The sequence below is a fragment of the Triturus cristatus genome, chromosome 7 (genome assembly GCF_964204655.1).
Source record: "Triturus cristatus chromosome 7, aTriCri1.1, whole genome shotgun sequence".
Lineage (NCBI taxonomy): Eukaryota > Metazoa > Chordata > Amphibia > Caudata > Salamandridae > Triturus > Triturus cristatus.
The window spans coordinates 1,046,326,121-1,046,341,816 of record NC_140590.1 but is presented as its reverse complement, the minus strand read 5'-3'; the positions used below and the strand labels follow the sequence as shown (position 1 = coordinate 1,046,341,816).

Below are 15,696 nucleotides of genomic sequence, written 5' to 3'. Positions count from 1 at the left end.
CTCCCGAGACCCATGGTGTAGTAAGTTTCTACACCCAAAGTGAGAGATAATCTAATTAATGTATGCTCAGTGCCCAACCACACTGTGTGTCTATTTCTCTGCGCATATTGTTCTTTCACAATGACTTTGCCTTAATGCTAGTGCTTGTCCTGGGCCCTTCATATCCGTTTATGTTTTACGGTTACCGTTTAACCTTTTTTCTACAGCGTGTAAGCACTCTCTGATCTCATAATAGACATATGTTCAGCGCTACCGTTTAAGTGCACCACGCAGAGCACTTGTTACTGTATGTCCACCATTGACAAACCTGCAAGACCATGTCTAATCTCTACATGTGTGTCTTTCTCTTTCGTTTGTCTTTGTTGGTCTGTCCATTATCCAGAATAAACTCGGTTCCTCTCCATTGCGGGAGTCGCCATTTTTTTTACAACACAAAAATGTCTTTTATTCTTACATTTTTTCACACTTTTAACCCTCAGGTTAGGGTGGGCCTTAGCGCGCCCATACCGCCGGGGTTTCACATACATCTAAGGTCCTGACGAATGCCTGTTAAAACATAACACATAGGCTGAAACATGTTGACCACACCAAAGTGACTTGTCTGAGCAATCTATTCAGTCCATACGTCCTACACCTTGTTTTTATATATGTCTGTTTGGCTTCCATTAAAATTATTTTTGGTGACAAAAATAAGACTTTTTAACTATCACCACACACCATTCACATCACCAGCTCTACAGTAATTCTGGCTTCGAAGCACACCGGGGTGGCATTCGGCCTCTCCCGGTGGGGCCCGATGATGAAGCATGTCACCAACCAGGTTGGTGAGTGAGGGCTTTCTAAAGAAACCAACTTGGATTCTACAGTAGTGCTCTTTTGATAAATTCAAGGCGCACTCTCTCGTTGATTTGATTGCATTTTCCTCGGCGATTGAGAGTGGCCAGCGCTCCTTTTTTCCTCCCTCACTCTTTTGTTGTTCATAACAGAGTCTATATAAGCCCTTCCCTGACACGCTGACGTCCGTTTCTTCCTTTCTGTGCTTCTACGTGGATCCGGAGAGCGGTTCCTCTGGCCATTTTCGGCCTCTCTCAAAGTTTTGACGACAACACAATGCACTTTTTTCTGGTGTCTCCAGGGTCCTGTGGATGACCAATGTCGGCCCCGGAACCTCATATTATTTGCATGTGGTGTCTGGGTTTTCACCACGACTCAGAGGAGTATGGCTTTTGTCTTCCACTTTAGCCTTCGGTGCTGCAGGAGTGCAGCATGACCCTCCTGGTGACTCGGTGATCGCAGGCCCCACGTCAGTCGTGGTTGTCTTCTTGTTCTGAGGACCTCTCGAGGCCCTGCTCCAGGAATCCTTCCCACGAGCGTCTTTCGTCCTCTGTCGACTGGTAAGTCATAATGTAATAGGGTGAAGTTGCGGCCTTCCTCACATACGTGCGGCATCTGACGCCCCTCCACATCCTTGGGTTCCGAAGTCGGAGCGAGAGTCTACCCTGTGCCTTCTGTTACTCCCCGGTGTCGAGGCAACCCTGGATCAGTTGAGAGAATTAGCTCTCTTAATGCTAGGTTTGGTTATCTTCCTCCCTCTCGTGGGTGTCTCTGCCCCAAGGAGCCCAGAGGAACCTTGACTGAATTCACGCTGATGGGGTCTTCCCCCAGCATCAGCGAGGCCCTTTGGATCCGTGATCAGATCAGGTCTCGCTCCGGTGGAAAGCCCCTTGGGATTCCCACCTGCGACGCCAGTGTCTGTTCAGCCGGCACCAAAGTCGACAGCGCTGATCGCCACTACTGTATCTCTCTTCGTCGAGGTGTTGCCACATCACTCCCTATGTCGTCTGGAGTTGACATCAGTAGAGCAGGTCACCCCTGGCTACCTTCCTTCTTTGGAGGAGCCCCCAGCTGTTTTCACTTTGGGAGACCGGTGTTTTGGTGAAGTTGGTGATGACATGAGTGACGCTGCTCAGCGTCCTCTGGAGTTTCATTGGGTGTCTGAACTTGGTGAGGCTAGTAGCCTCGAGTTTTCCCTCATCTCAAGCGTGTTTTCTCCTCCTAGCATAGCTACTGATACAAGCTCGTCTTTTGCTGAGATTCTGAGGAGGGTTGCGGTGGTTCTGGAGCTGCAGCTCTCTTCTGTGGAGCTGGCCATTGATCCCTTGATTGGGGTGCTTCATCGGGGTCAGATGGGGGCACAGCCTGTGCTCCCCTTCAGTGAGCCCCTGTTTGATATTTTGCTGGGCTCTTGGATTAAGCTCATTTCAGGGGCTCCGGCGGACAGGTGGATAACTGATCAGCATAGTCTTGCTCCTAGAGACCTGGGCTGCCTCCTTCAGCAGCCTACTCCACACAGCTTTGTGGTTCAGACTGCTACAGCCTGCCCAGACATGGGCACCCTTCTGGACCTCCCTCCAGACAGGGAGTCAAGGAGTCTTGATACTCGTGGTCGGTATAGCTTTGCTGCCACCAGTTCCTCTTTGTGCTCACTTAATACCAGTTGTGTTCTGGCATGTTTTTCTCAGTGTTGTGGGATTTGGTCTCATGCCTTCTCCCCTCACTCCCGTACTAGGCCTGGGCTGCCCTTACCCAGTCACCCCAGGATGGCCGACAGGCAGTTAAATTGCTGATTCCATGTGGTATACATTCCACAGATTGTCATGCGGGCGATGGCTCCGTCGGCGGCATTCCACCGGCATGCCTGGCTACGCACCTCTGGTTTTTTGGAAGCTGTTCAATCCACCTTGGTGGCCATGCCTTTCGATGGTCACCATCTGTTTGGCCCTCTGGCTTTTTCAGCTTTGCACCATTTTCCGGACAGTCTGGTTTAAGTAGGATCATAACCCCTGCTTGCTCTCCCGTCTTCTTCTTTCACCCCATACTTAGTCTGTCCGGGGATGGTCCCCTTGATTTCTTGCATGTGTGAGCCGTTCTAGGGCGGTGCCTGTTAGCTTCTTTTCACTCTTCGCCTCTAAATGGCATCCGGTGTGGTGCTCCTGCCCTGGCAGGTATTTTGTTTTTTTGCATTCTTACCCTGTTGATGACAGGTTGTGGTCCCTGGTTGTTTATTGGGGCGCATCTTAGGTCTTGGCCCTGTTTGATTTCTACGCCAGTGGCTGCACAATGTTCTTTAGCTTTCTCCCCAAGTTCTGATTGGGGTATTTTCATGGTATTGTGTGGATGCACCGTTGCCTTGTTCCCTGTCCGACAGGGTACTACTTCTGCATGCCTTGCAGGTATTCCTCCAGATGTTTGACAAGATAGTACCCCTTATAGTGGACTCCACATGCCGTGCTTTGGTGCAACAGTGCAAGTCGGAAGATGGTGCACAGGAGTTCTTATTGCTCCTACCACCCCCCCCCCCCCCCCCCCTGGTTGTTGAGTGTTTCTCCACACTAGCCAGGGGATTCTTTCCTTCCACTCCATCTGGTGCCCTTCTTTCCCAGCACGAGCAAGGGAAGGGGCTTGGCCCTCGGCTTAGGATGCTTTGTTTGGTCCTGACCTAAGTGGTGTCCCTTCTTTCTCTCTTCAGGCGTTAGCACTTCTTGTGCTAATTCTCACTATACACAGACAAGACTGGCTCCTGCCCGTTCTTTCTCTCTTAGGTCCCTTGTGGACGTACCTTGTCCGTATCTTGGCATTGGTGGCCTACTCTACCGACCCTTTCCCTTCTATGCCTCTGCATGTCCTGTTTTAATCTGCTCCTGCCCTGCGCAATGCTGCTGTTACTTTTCGCTTTGGACAATGTTTTGTGCTTGTTGGAGACACTTCCATGACACCTCCGCTACCAACCCCATTGTTTAGTTACTGACCTGGATGTTCTATAGATGTGCCTTCTACCACTTTTTGGGGTTTATTTCTATTTTTCATCTATCGTTTCTTCTCGAACATTGGTTCATTGACCACCCACTCTGGGTTGGTTTGCATGGAGGTTGGTGATTCCTTAGTATTCTTTCCGAGGAGTTTCCTTCACTTTTCTCGAGCATTGCTACAGTTCCAACCCCTAGGGGTGTTTGTTCTCCCTTGAACTGATGAGCATACAAAATACGATCTTGGGTGGCATCCGGATCCTCACTCATGATGTTACATGGCTTGTTGTCCGGGCACAGGTCGTCCCGTGCAAAATGAAATTTTCTTTTTGCTTCTGGCCTCCACGCTTGTTAGACTGTAGGCACTGCTTCTCCATCTGTTACTTCAGTTCTTTACTCTGGTTCCTCTGTTTGGACCTCCACTTGTGGCGTTGATCTATCTGATAGAGACATCTAGCTGCAGATTCCTTACCTGAGAACTTTCCAGGTGTCAGACTGGATCCGGAAGATTTTTCTCAAGCAGTACTCCTGCTCGTCAATAGGTGGCATTGGTCAATAAAGCGTTGCGGGCTGCGGCCCGTCCTTGGGCCTCTCTGCCTGCGTCCACAAAGCAGCTTCTGTACGTGACTCCTCCTTGTTTTGGCGTGACCATTAGTCACAGTAGAAACTGACTTCAGCGCATCAAGGGAGTGCTTATATGAACTCTGCTGATCTTGCAACTGGTGTATGACGTTGTTACGGAGTCGCTCGACGCCCTCTGCCGACGTGCGGAGGTTCTGCTGTAGAAACATTTCCGGATCTGGTGCCTGGGGGTAATTAAAAGCTATTTCAGACTATCTGGTAGGGCATCAAATATGAGAGTAGATGGAAGAAACTGTCAGCAAAATGTGTTGGCGTAGTGCGGTATCTAATACTTGCACAATCCTTGTGGTGGGCAGAGGTCCTTCTCATCCTGGAAACAAGCAGTGGTAAAGCTATTGCTAAAAAAAAAACTTCCTTAGACCAGCAATTAGCTGAAAATTATAGACCGATAACCCTGCTATGAGGTATCAGGAAAGTGCTGGAGAAGCACGTCAATCAACATCTATCACCATTCCTAGAAATTAATGATATTCTGCACCCCACGCAAATGGGATTTATTCCAAGACAGAGTACTTAAAATGTGCTTCTTAAAGTGATGGAGGAAATTAAGCAGATCCTTGACCAAATGGGTTCAGCAGCAGTTATGTTATTTGGACCTAAGTGCAGCATGTGACACTGTATCCCAACCGCTGCTGATACAGAGACTTAAAAGTGCAGGCGAGACTAACCTAGTACTTCAGTGGCTCTCGTCCTTTCTTAAGGACTGGAGCTTTCAAGTGTATGACAAACCATGTTATTCCGAAGTTATGCTCCCTCGAGTGCAGCGTGCCCCTAGGCTCTTCATTAAACCCTACATTTATTTAGTCTTTGTCAGTCCAGTGGCAGAAATTGTGCTGTCTTACAGTTTGTCATTACTATTGTCTGCAGACAATGCGCAAATAGTTCTCTTGCACCTAATAATCGATCACAAACGCTTCAACTCGGACCTTGTTTGAAGGAGGCAGCTGACTGGATGGCAAACTGTTGCTTGAAACTTAACAGGGAGAAAAAAACAAAGTGATGGTAGTTGGCAGTGACGGTGATCATTGGTCTTCGATTAGTTGGGCAGACTCACTAAGAAGTCTTCTTACACCTAAAACTGTAGTGAAGAGCCTAGATATCTGGATAGATAATAAACTCGCATTTAAGACACAGGCCAGGAATTTAGTAGCCAACTGTTATGGCATGCTAAGAATGCTTAGGAAGATACTAGATGTGCTCCCTTTTTCGACTCTGAGGGCCGTTGTCCAGGCTCTTAGTTTATTGCATCTTGACTATGGCTCCTCCCTTTACCTTGGTTGTCCTTTATATGTGGCAAAGAGATTGTAGGTAGTGCAGAATGCCGCAACCCAACTGCTGTTAAAGATCCCAAAGCTTAATTTAGTTTACAACTTTTTATCCTCGCTGCACTGGTTACCCATAAAACAAGGGATACAATCTAAGGCACTTTGTATAGCCTATCGACGGTAACATAAAAAAGGCCCTCAATTGATTCCCCATCTAGTTCAACCCTATAGTCCGAGAAGGAAATTAGGCTCTGCTTCGTCATGTACAATGGCAATTCCAAAAATCAAGAAAGTTCGACGTGGAGGCCGCTCTTATGATTAACAGGTTCCAGAACTTAGGAATTTCTTGCCTATTACGATTGGCCGGATAGGAAATGAATCCAAGTTCAGGAAAGCGTTAACATTCCTGCAGTTTATATAGAATTTGTGGAATAAACTTGCTCTGTTGTCTTAAGCACTGGTATGCCTTATGGATAGTAATGTTCTCTAGAAAGAATAGAATACTTTTTATTCATTTGCATACATTTACACTGTTGGCTAACGTTCGTTATTTTGTTTATTTCCTTATGAAATATCATACAGAAGATCTATTGTTGCACTTTATATTGATTTATTTCTCAATAAAATTAATTTGAGGGTTAATATTAAACCAGTAGGAGCCCATAGTACTGAATATAGAGCATTGGCGTATGCCGATGACATTGTGGTCCTCACTAGTGACATCACTTCGGCACTTCCTGCTATAAGAATTTTGGCTGAACAATTTGGTAGATTTTCCAGTTATAAACTAAATATGGACAAAACTCAGCTGCTTCATCATCTACCAAGTTTCCGGCAAATCTACCAATAGCTACTTCAGCAACATATTTGGGAATTAAAATTACACCGGAAGTGGACTAGATCCCGGAGCTGAATATCATACCAGTGATGGATAAAGTAAACAAAACTTTGGAAAGATTAGATCTACATCTCTCTCTTCATGGGCGCTGTAATGTTTTAAAATGATGGTTCTTCCTAAGTTTTTATATATGTTTAGAACAAATCCCCTTGAACTTTCTGTTTCTTGTTTTACTAAGTTAGAGTGGATTTGCTCCAGATTTCTTCTGAGCTATCAGAGACCGAGAAGGGCATTTAAAAGAATGATTTTACCAGGAGACCGAGGAGGATGGGGTATCCCATATTTTTGGGTGTATTATTGGGCATCCATGCTACAGTTTATGGGCCCCCTCTTAGTGGGGGGTAAGGCGGAAATCACAGTATTTAATAGGCCATCTATTTATGCTTTGGGGATGGGGGATGAGGCCAATAGTTGATTGGTAAAGATACTCGAGCACAGCTATTATAAAAAAGAAAACAAGTTTAAGACACTTAAGGCTGCATATCAAGTCTGGAAGCATATTAGGCGAAAACTATACATCCCAAACCTTAATGCCTATATACCGCCTCTGGTTTGCTTCCTCCTATATTTCGGGATCTAGTCACATTTAGATGGGGATTGAAGGATCTCGCCTGTTTGGGTGATTTGCTTAATGGGGGCCAATTTTTGTCCTCCTTAAATCTGCAGGAGAAGTTCGGCCTAGCAGTGCATGACTTTTTAAAATACCTCCAAGTTGGCAATTTTCTGGGTCGGCTTGGGTCTGGAGTACAGACACAGTTGGCAAGAATTCCCCTGATTTAGAAAGTGAGGAAAAAAAACTTAAATTGGGCAGGTATATCGACAGATACTGGAAACATTTCCGGATGACATGGATATGTGGAATGATAAATGGGAGAATAAGCTCGGGATCGTTGGTATAAACATAGAAGAATCTTTGGGTTTGGCGAACCAGATTCTAATGACTGGTAGACTAAGGAGTCAGCATCTTATGTCACTGTTTGATTTATACTATACCCCAGGGAAATTCGCTAAATGGGGGGCATCGAAGGGGGATAAATGCAATAGGTGTGGATTACAAACTGCAGATTCAGTCCATATGTTTTTCTCCTGTCCCAGATTGGGGATTGTTTTGCAAGAGATTGAGAATTTTCTGGGTACGATACTTGGGACATCGATAAAAATTACAGAGGAATCGGTAATTTTGGGTGTGGGATTTGATAGGGAGGGTAATCCAAAGTCAAATTCGTGACTGGTATATTGTTTATTGCTATGGCAATAATTCGATCATGTATTACGAATGAATGGATCAGTCCCGATCCACCTATCTTTTTTAATTGGCGGTCGAGATTCCTAGCTACATATAATTTAGAAATCTCAATCTATAAGACCAAAGGGAGAAGAAAAAAGGCCCTGGGCTGTAGAATTTGGGCTCCTGTTACCGATTGGGTACAGCTAACTTAGCGTAGGCTGTTTGAAAAGTGGGTAAGAAGGCTTGGGTGCCCGTATCTGCTTATTTGTTGCTATATTTACTTTCTTACAGGATGTTATGTTTGTCACAAAAATATATATTTTTTTATTTATTTTTTTGGGCGGGGTTTGAGAAATAATGGAAGGTATTATTGCAATAATCAGTATTCTGTGGTGGATAATCAGTCCAAGATGGGCAATGCTTCCTTATGTTTTATTTTTCGTTTTGTTACTGTTTATTATTCCCTTGATTGTACCATAACCGTGCTTCTTTGATTTGTGCCATGCAAAAATTCAAATAAAAAATAAAATCTATTGTTCTATAACTAAGTGTTGATTTGGAGTGCGTTGTGTATTTTAACTAAATTGGTCTTTCTAAGCATAAGACCTCAGTAGCTTATTCTATTTTGAAAGATTTGTTGTTTTTTATTTACAACTGTTAATTCAACTTGAAACAAGCAGTAAAGAGGTCAGGTATGTCTGGAACTGGGTCTCTTCTTTCAATCCCTCTAATAAACCTTTTTGTTCATCTGACTTTAAAAAAACAAACTTTTCAGCCATTTTCTGCTACAACTAACCACACCAAAACGGTATACAGCCCTGCAAACATGAAATCCTCTGCCAAGTCATTAACTTCGTCTAAGCCATTGGATGCTCAAGAGGCTTTAAAGAAGAAGCAGGTATGAATTGTCATATGTAACGGACATCTATCTAAAGGGTTGCATTTAACTTTAAGATTGGTGCCCACTTGTGAGCTTTGTTTTAATCTTTGTGTTATATAAGATACCTAATATGGTTGCTTTCAATTGTATTGTGTATTTTTGGGATTACTGATGATGAAAGAAAAGCAAATATGAATTCAAATTTTGCTGTAATGCCAAATTCTTCTTTGCAAGAAATTTTGCATTGTATGGGAATAAAGAAATGGAAAGTCTCAATCGTATCTTTTATGAAGAGCACTAAATTAACAATTTACTAGGTGATAGCATAAGTTAAGCAAGGCCTCTGGGTGCTCCATCATGTAGCAAAATAGGCAGATTAGGTCGATTTGTTTGTTTTTTTCTGTGTTATTTTCATAAGACTGTGGCTTGCTCTTGAAGGACAGTATTTGATACTGCAGCTTGCTGTATTCAAATATTGTATTATGTTGCATAGACAAAGTGTTTTGTATAGTGTTACTTTGACAATATTCGCAACACTGAAAATAAATGCTCATAATTGGAAGGGAAATTGGGCTATAAATAGGTTTCTGTTTTACATCCAGAAGATCATAATTATGAAGTCTCACCCTAACAGAGCCAACAGTAGCAGACAGCATGTTAGGAACTGAGTAGTCTGAACAGTATGAGATGTCTCATGCTTTGGAAGTTGGCTTTGGGGTTGTAGTGTCCTGGAAGAGTTGTGAGGGAAAAATCCTCATTCTATGGGGTGTTTTCTTTAGAAACTACTTATAATAATAATAATAATAATAATAATAATAATAATAAATTTTTGTGATGAATATCTGAACACAACTTAAAAGTGTAGGAAGAGCCTGAGTCACTATTTCTGCATGAAATTAATGGCCAGCAAAAATTATTCCTAAGGTTATTCGCACTGCTGTTTTCTTGAATCCTAAACTTGATACACTAATAATATTATTGTACCTATTGAAAAGGTGCATGACTAATTATATTTGTGGCATTTTCACATTTTATTTTTCCATTTCAAAGGAAGCACTAAAACTGCAATATGACATGAAGAAAAAGAAACAAGAAATGTTAGAAAAACAAATAGAATGTCAAAAGGTGAGTCTTGGTAATAGTTAATTTTATTTTCGGGTGGACAATGTTGACTATTTATGTAGTGCATACTATAAACTAAAATAGATTTTTGTGCTTGAAGGATAGCTGGTATAGATCCACTTCGTTCTGGTTAGAGTATCTTAAATAATGCACATTTCATTTGGTGTATTTATAGATGTTGATATCAAAACTTGAAAAGAACAAAACCATGAAGGCAGAGGAAAGGGGTGAAATCATGAAAACCTTGAAAGAGCTTGAGGTCAAGATCTCCCAGTTGAAGGATGAATTAAAAAACTCCTCAACTACCTCAGCATCCTCCAAGCCCAAGTCAAAGACAGAGGTATGCATGTTTTTTCATTTTAGCATCATGCTTGAGAAAATAAGTACATTCAAGGCAGAATGTTATTTAGTAGCTTATGGGAATGATTGAAATATGTTTTCAAGACCTGCTCAGTGGCAGCTTAGATAATAAAATTTAAAATGGAGGTTGAAATTAACAAGGCTATTGTGGGTCGAATCCTACTATGCTCTGGGGCAGAAACTATGTTCTGCAGCATTGACTTTATAATGGATTTGTATGCTTTACATATCTCCTTATAGGTTGGGAACTATCTGCAGTCAATATATATCCTAGCTTTTTTTTGTGGAGTTTTATATAGCTCGAACTTGAGTCGAAGGTATCCGAGCGCATTACATGAGCAACAGTTGTGTTACAGACGGACACATTCATTCTTGTTAGGCACAGGGAGATTAAGTGATTTGCCCAGAATCACAGGATGTTGAGCGTCCTTGCCGAGACTCGAACCCGGCTCCCCAGTTCTGAGGTCAGCCACCCTAGCCATTAGGCCATATCCTCTCCCCAAAGCTTTGAAAACAAAACCACAAGCATTAATACACCACACTTACATATCCATACCTTATTATATGACTGGATGTAAACCAGTCAGATGGAGGGCTCTGGGTTCCAACCATGCTCAGTCTCCAACTGCTTGGTATTCTACAGCTCAATAACAGGCAGTGGTAACCCCTGAGCTCTGCTGAGGTATTCCTCTCTTGATTTTTTTAAATCGTGGACTCATCAATGAGCATGTAGTGTACTTTCCATCATTTCCAAAAGCAAAAGTAATTTTCTAATGTTTTTATGGATCAGAATCCTGGATAAAATCCCTCAGCCAAACACTACTGATCATTTGAGGTCTGAGGGGCCAAGCTGGCATACGTGGTCTAGGCAAAGTGAGTTAAAGAATGATGATGGATTTAACCCAGGTCTGTGACTGGGGGTGAGTGTCTGAAAAGTTTCAGCGCTCCGTCCATCATCTCCTTGAGTTTGATTTCTTCGCCCTAAGTTGGTAGGGTATGCCCAGACGTGGGTCCCTTGCTTACTTTGTCACTGGATTCAAGCTTGCCTGGCCTGATGAGGGGTGTTACCCCAAAACCAGTCCCAGGATACGTGGTTCAGGGAAGACCTGGCTTGGCAGTTCGGGCTGAACTGTTTCCATAAGGCACAGGGTTGGGGCTGATTTGCATATAGCTGGGTCTGAACTGAGGTGGCGAAGTGAGCTAAAGAACGATGATGGAGTCAACCCAGATCTGAAACTGGGGGTGAGTGTCTGAAAAGTTTCAGTGCTCCGTCCATCATCTCCTTGTGTTTGATTTGGTCTAGAGTGATTACCTCCATATTAAATATATTTTTTGTCTTCATCAATCAGACCATAAGCCTGTAAAATTTTCTGTGACCTTTAACAGTAAATCTCTAAAGTATAGAGAGCACAGATTGCTGCAATTTCAGAATGCAGAATCACCAGGCTATTGTGGCATCATCTTCTACGTATCCAGCCTCTGAAGCAGTCTCAGAACCTTTACAACACCTTCAAAGAGGCCCTCTGCCCCTGCACTGGAGGGACAGAATTTTGGTAATTGTGAAGTTATTATATTCACTACAAAAACCTCACCACCAAAAAAGAGGCTAAAATGTCTCCATCTCCGATGGCTGTGCCGCATGCTGTCCATATTGGGATCGTAGACGAGTGGTTTGTTGACAAAGACTCCATCTAAGGGTTTGTGACTGAAACCAGTATTGCTGCCGATGAAAACCTCCACGTTGATTAGCAAGTCTGCCTCAAAACACCTATCTGTGAATGCCCTGCCATCATACTAGTCCACCATCTGCAGATCTGTCAGTGTCTACAGACACCATCGGCGACAAGGACAGTGTTGTTGAAGACAATTTTGTTGGCGAAAACACTATTGATGAAGCTACTATTGTCGATGACCCATAAATACCCATCATCAACTACATAATTACCATTGATGACAATTTCAGTGGTTACAACCACATCTATTAAAGCATTAACAACTGTTGCCTCAAGTACCCAGATGACTACTGTTACAACAGCTTTCCCACAAACTCTTATAAGCTCTCTGCTGCTGTCACTAACACTGGTGGCACCAGTCAGTATAACAGCAGAACTGTCAGGCCAGCTCTAAATGCCTCCTCATTGGGGTCGGATCACAGTAATTGTCTCCCTGAACAAGAGCTTGACAAGAGAATAAGTGTATACGAATGACAATAGCTCACACTCCGACAAAGATTCTCATGCTGAGGAGCTAGATGCTTGTATTACACACTTTATCACAGGAAACGCAGATGAGGAGGAAAAACGGCCAGACAAATATAGGCAGCCTCTTGAATTTGCGGTTCCGCTTCACCACCTATACAGATGGCTCAATTATTTCACATTCAGTTAAAAAGATGTAGCAGGTTTCTTTCACCACTACAACAGCCAATTCAGTGCTTAATTTGTATTTTGTATTTGTATTTGGTAGTATTTATAAAGCGCATCAATCATCCCAAGGGACATCACGGCGCTACAACGGATTAGAATAAAGTGTAATTGATCATTGGTAGAGTCAGTTTCTAGGGAACAGGGTGGTATTCAATTTTTTCCCTAAACAGTAGGTAGTAGTCTGTCAGGCGAAGATCAGGGGGTAGGTTGTTCCAGAGGACCGCGGCTGATTTGGAAAAGGACCACTCGCCCATTCTGGCCTTGGAAGTGCGCTTGATAGAGGCAAGAGCTTGATGGCGTGATCTCAGGATACGCGAAGGGATGTGGAATTGTAGTTTATTATGTAGGATTTGTGGTCCCTTTTTATGAAGGGTTTTATGCGCAAAACAGATGAGCTTGAAGCTGGCTGTCTGGCGGACTGGGAGCCAGTGTAATTCCTTCAGGCAGAGGGATGCTAAACTGTATGTTCGAGGCATATGCGCTGCAGATTACACACTTGTGCATAGATCGCCATCTGGTTTTGGGCCCGGATGTTTGCAGTTGTTTTTCCTCTTGGAAAGTCTTTGGAAGTCACAAGGTCGGTGACTCCTCCTTTGGATCGTATTGCGCATGGGCTTCGGCTCCATCCTCAGATTGTTTTTTTCCGCCATCAGGCTCGGATGTGATCTTCGCGCTCCGGTTCCGAACAGCTTCCAGTTCTCCAATCGACGCGCAATCCTCACCCTAAATAACAGTGTTTCGATCGCGATCTCCACACTCGGCGCGCCTCTCATCAATCAAGACCTTCGATTCCAGTCGTCGACGACGGCCTTCGGGCCTACCCAAGCTCCGGTCCTGGCTATTGGAAAGGACTCCCTTCAAGAAGTGCCCTCGATGTGGGTCCAGATTCTCCCACACCGATCTCCACACAGTATGTAACATCTGCCTCTCCCCTGAACACGAGGCTCGAGACTGTCCGGCGTGCAAGTCCTTCCGGTCCAAGAAAATCATTCGAGCCTGAAGGGCACGAAGGACCATGGCACACTCATCGACGGCGATTCCAGATGACATCTTAGGAGAAGGCGTCGACGCTCCAGAAGAACACCACACCGACGAGGCCCTTGTCAACGCCTCCGAAGCCGACGATTCAGATGTGGAGGACATCACTCCGGCACAGAGGGTTGTGAGTTCCTAACACCCCCCCCACACACACACCCTCAACGGCATCGAAAAAGGCTTCTGTCACGCCTTCGTCTCTGGGCCTAGGTAAGACCAAAGACACTGCTTCCCACACGGCACCTTCGGGACCGGTAAAGAAGCCGATTAAGCCTTCCGGCGGCTCGGGCTCGAGCCAGCCCACCGTCGGTGCCAAGAAACACTCCTCCGCACCGACGCCGAAAAAGAAAATGGCCTCCTTGGCACCGAGCTCCATACCGAAACACTCTGCGCCGAAAACCAGCTCTAGCTCCTCGGTACCGACACCATCCCTGGAACTGACCAAAAAACACAAGGCCATCGACATCGATATCTCGAAGCCGAAAACCATCTCGGCACCGAGTAAACAAACGGCCCTTTCCAAGCCGCATAGTTCCAAACAGCGGACTAGCTTAGACTCTAAAACCAGAAAACCAACGGCCCGATGCCTTCGGCGCCGACGGACAAACCACCCTCGGAAGAACTCTTTACACCGGATCCATTGCAAAAGACATTGATCAAGGAACCCAAAACCGGACACTTGATGCTCAGCATCAAAAAGAGACAGCTGGAAAAACCTGCCCCAGCTCCACCTCCAAAGAGGAAGCACTCAGCTACCTCCCCTTTCAGAATGCCTTCACCACCTCCTCCACCCCCACCTCCTCCACCTTCTTCTCCACCCCCACCTCATCATTCTCCAACACCCTCTCCGGATGATGATGATACTGACAATGTCTATGATGACATAGGGGACGTACCCCATGACCTAGCTACAGGGGACCCCACTCCCACAGGCTCCCCAGACCGGTGGGACGACTATAACATCCCTCACATGCCTAACGTCCCACAAGATGATCTCTACCCTTCGAGACCATTCCCACCATTAGACTCATTAGGGTTCAACCACTTACTCCAGAGGGCTGCACACTATCACGGGGTGGATCTCCATACCGACCCGTGGAGGAGGACTTCCTTCTCGATACCTTTGACACTACGCACAGGGCCACCTCCATACTGCCCATGCTCAAAGGAGTTATTAAACACGCGCCGGAGGTCTTTAAAAACCCAGTCAGAGCCAGTGTCACTAACCCGCGCATTGACAAAAAATATAAAGCCGCCCCTACAGTTCCCTCCTACATCAGAGGGCCAGCACCACTAGATTCCCTGGTAGTGTCTACAGCACGAAAGAGGGCCAACTTCCAAGCGTCAGGCGAAGCACCACCACCTGACAGAGTCAAAACTCTTGGACGCATCCGGCAAGCGCACTGCATCACAAGCTGCCAACATATGGCGTATCGCTAATGCACAAGCGCTACTAGCAAGATACGACCGGGCCCATTATGACGAACTAGAAGCCATAATGCAACACCTCCCTGACAAATACAAGAATAGGGCAAACGAGTTAATTCAGGAGGGCAAAACCATCACCAATACCTCCATCCGTTGTGCCCTAGATGCAGCTGACACTGCCTCCAGAGCCATTAATACCAGCATCCTCCTCCATCGTCATGCCTGGCTAAGGATCTCCGGTTTTAAACCAGAAGTACAAGCTTCCATCCTGAACCACCCCTTTGACCAGGAACATCTGTTCGGCCCAAAAGTAGATGAGGCCCTAGAAAAAATGAAAAAAGACACTGATACGGCAAAGTCTATGGGAGCCTTACAATCACACTCTCCCAGGCGCTCCTTTCGCCGCTCTTCCTTTCGGAGCACATCCAGAGGCTACTCCTCTGACACCGTTTCCACTTCATATAAGGCCCCTACCCAATCCACCTTTACAAGGGGTTACCAAAGAGGCAGCTACAGAGGCAACAATAATAAAGGCAGAGGCAAGACAAACACGGCCCGCTCTGCCTCCGCACCTACCCAATGACTTCCCTCCACTCCCTCCACTCC

General features: G+C 45.0%; 1 protein-coding gene across 4 annotated transcripts in view; it reads left to right on the top strand.

Moving 5' to 3' along the window:
* Positions 1 to 15,696, top strand: part of RBM27 (RNA binding motif protein 27) — a 691,940-nt gene that overhangs the window by 542,850 nt on the left and 133,394 nt on the right. For all 4 annotated transcript variants that reach the window (XM_085618112.1, XM_085618111.1, XM_085618110.1 and 1 more), the window contains 3 exons: positions 8,615 to 8,737; positions 9,770 to 9,844; positions 10,017 to 10,181. In XM_085618112.1, coding sequence (XP_085474238.1) covers positions 8,615 to 8,737; positions 9,770 to 9,844; positions 10,017 to 10,181 — 363 coding nt within the window. The remainder of the gene's footprint in view (positions 1 to 8,614; positions 8,738 to 9,769; positions 9,845 to 10,016; positions 10,182 to 15,696) is intronic.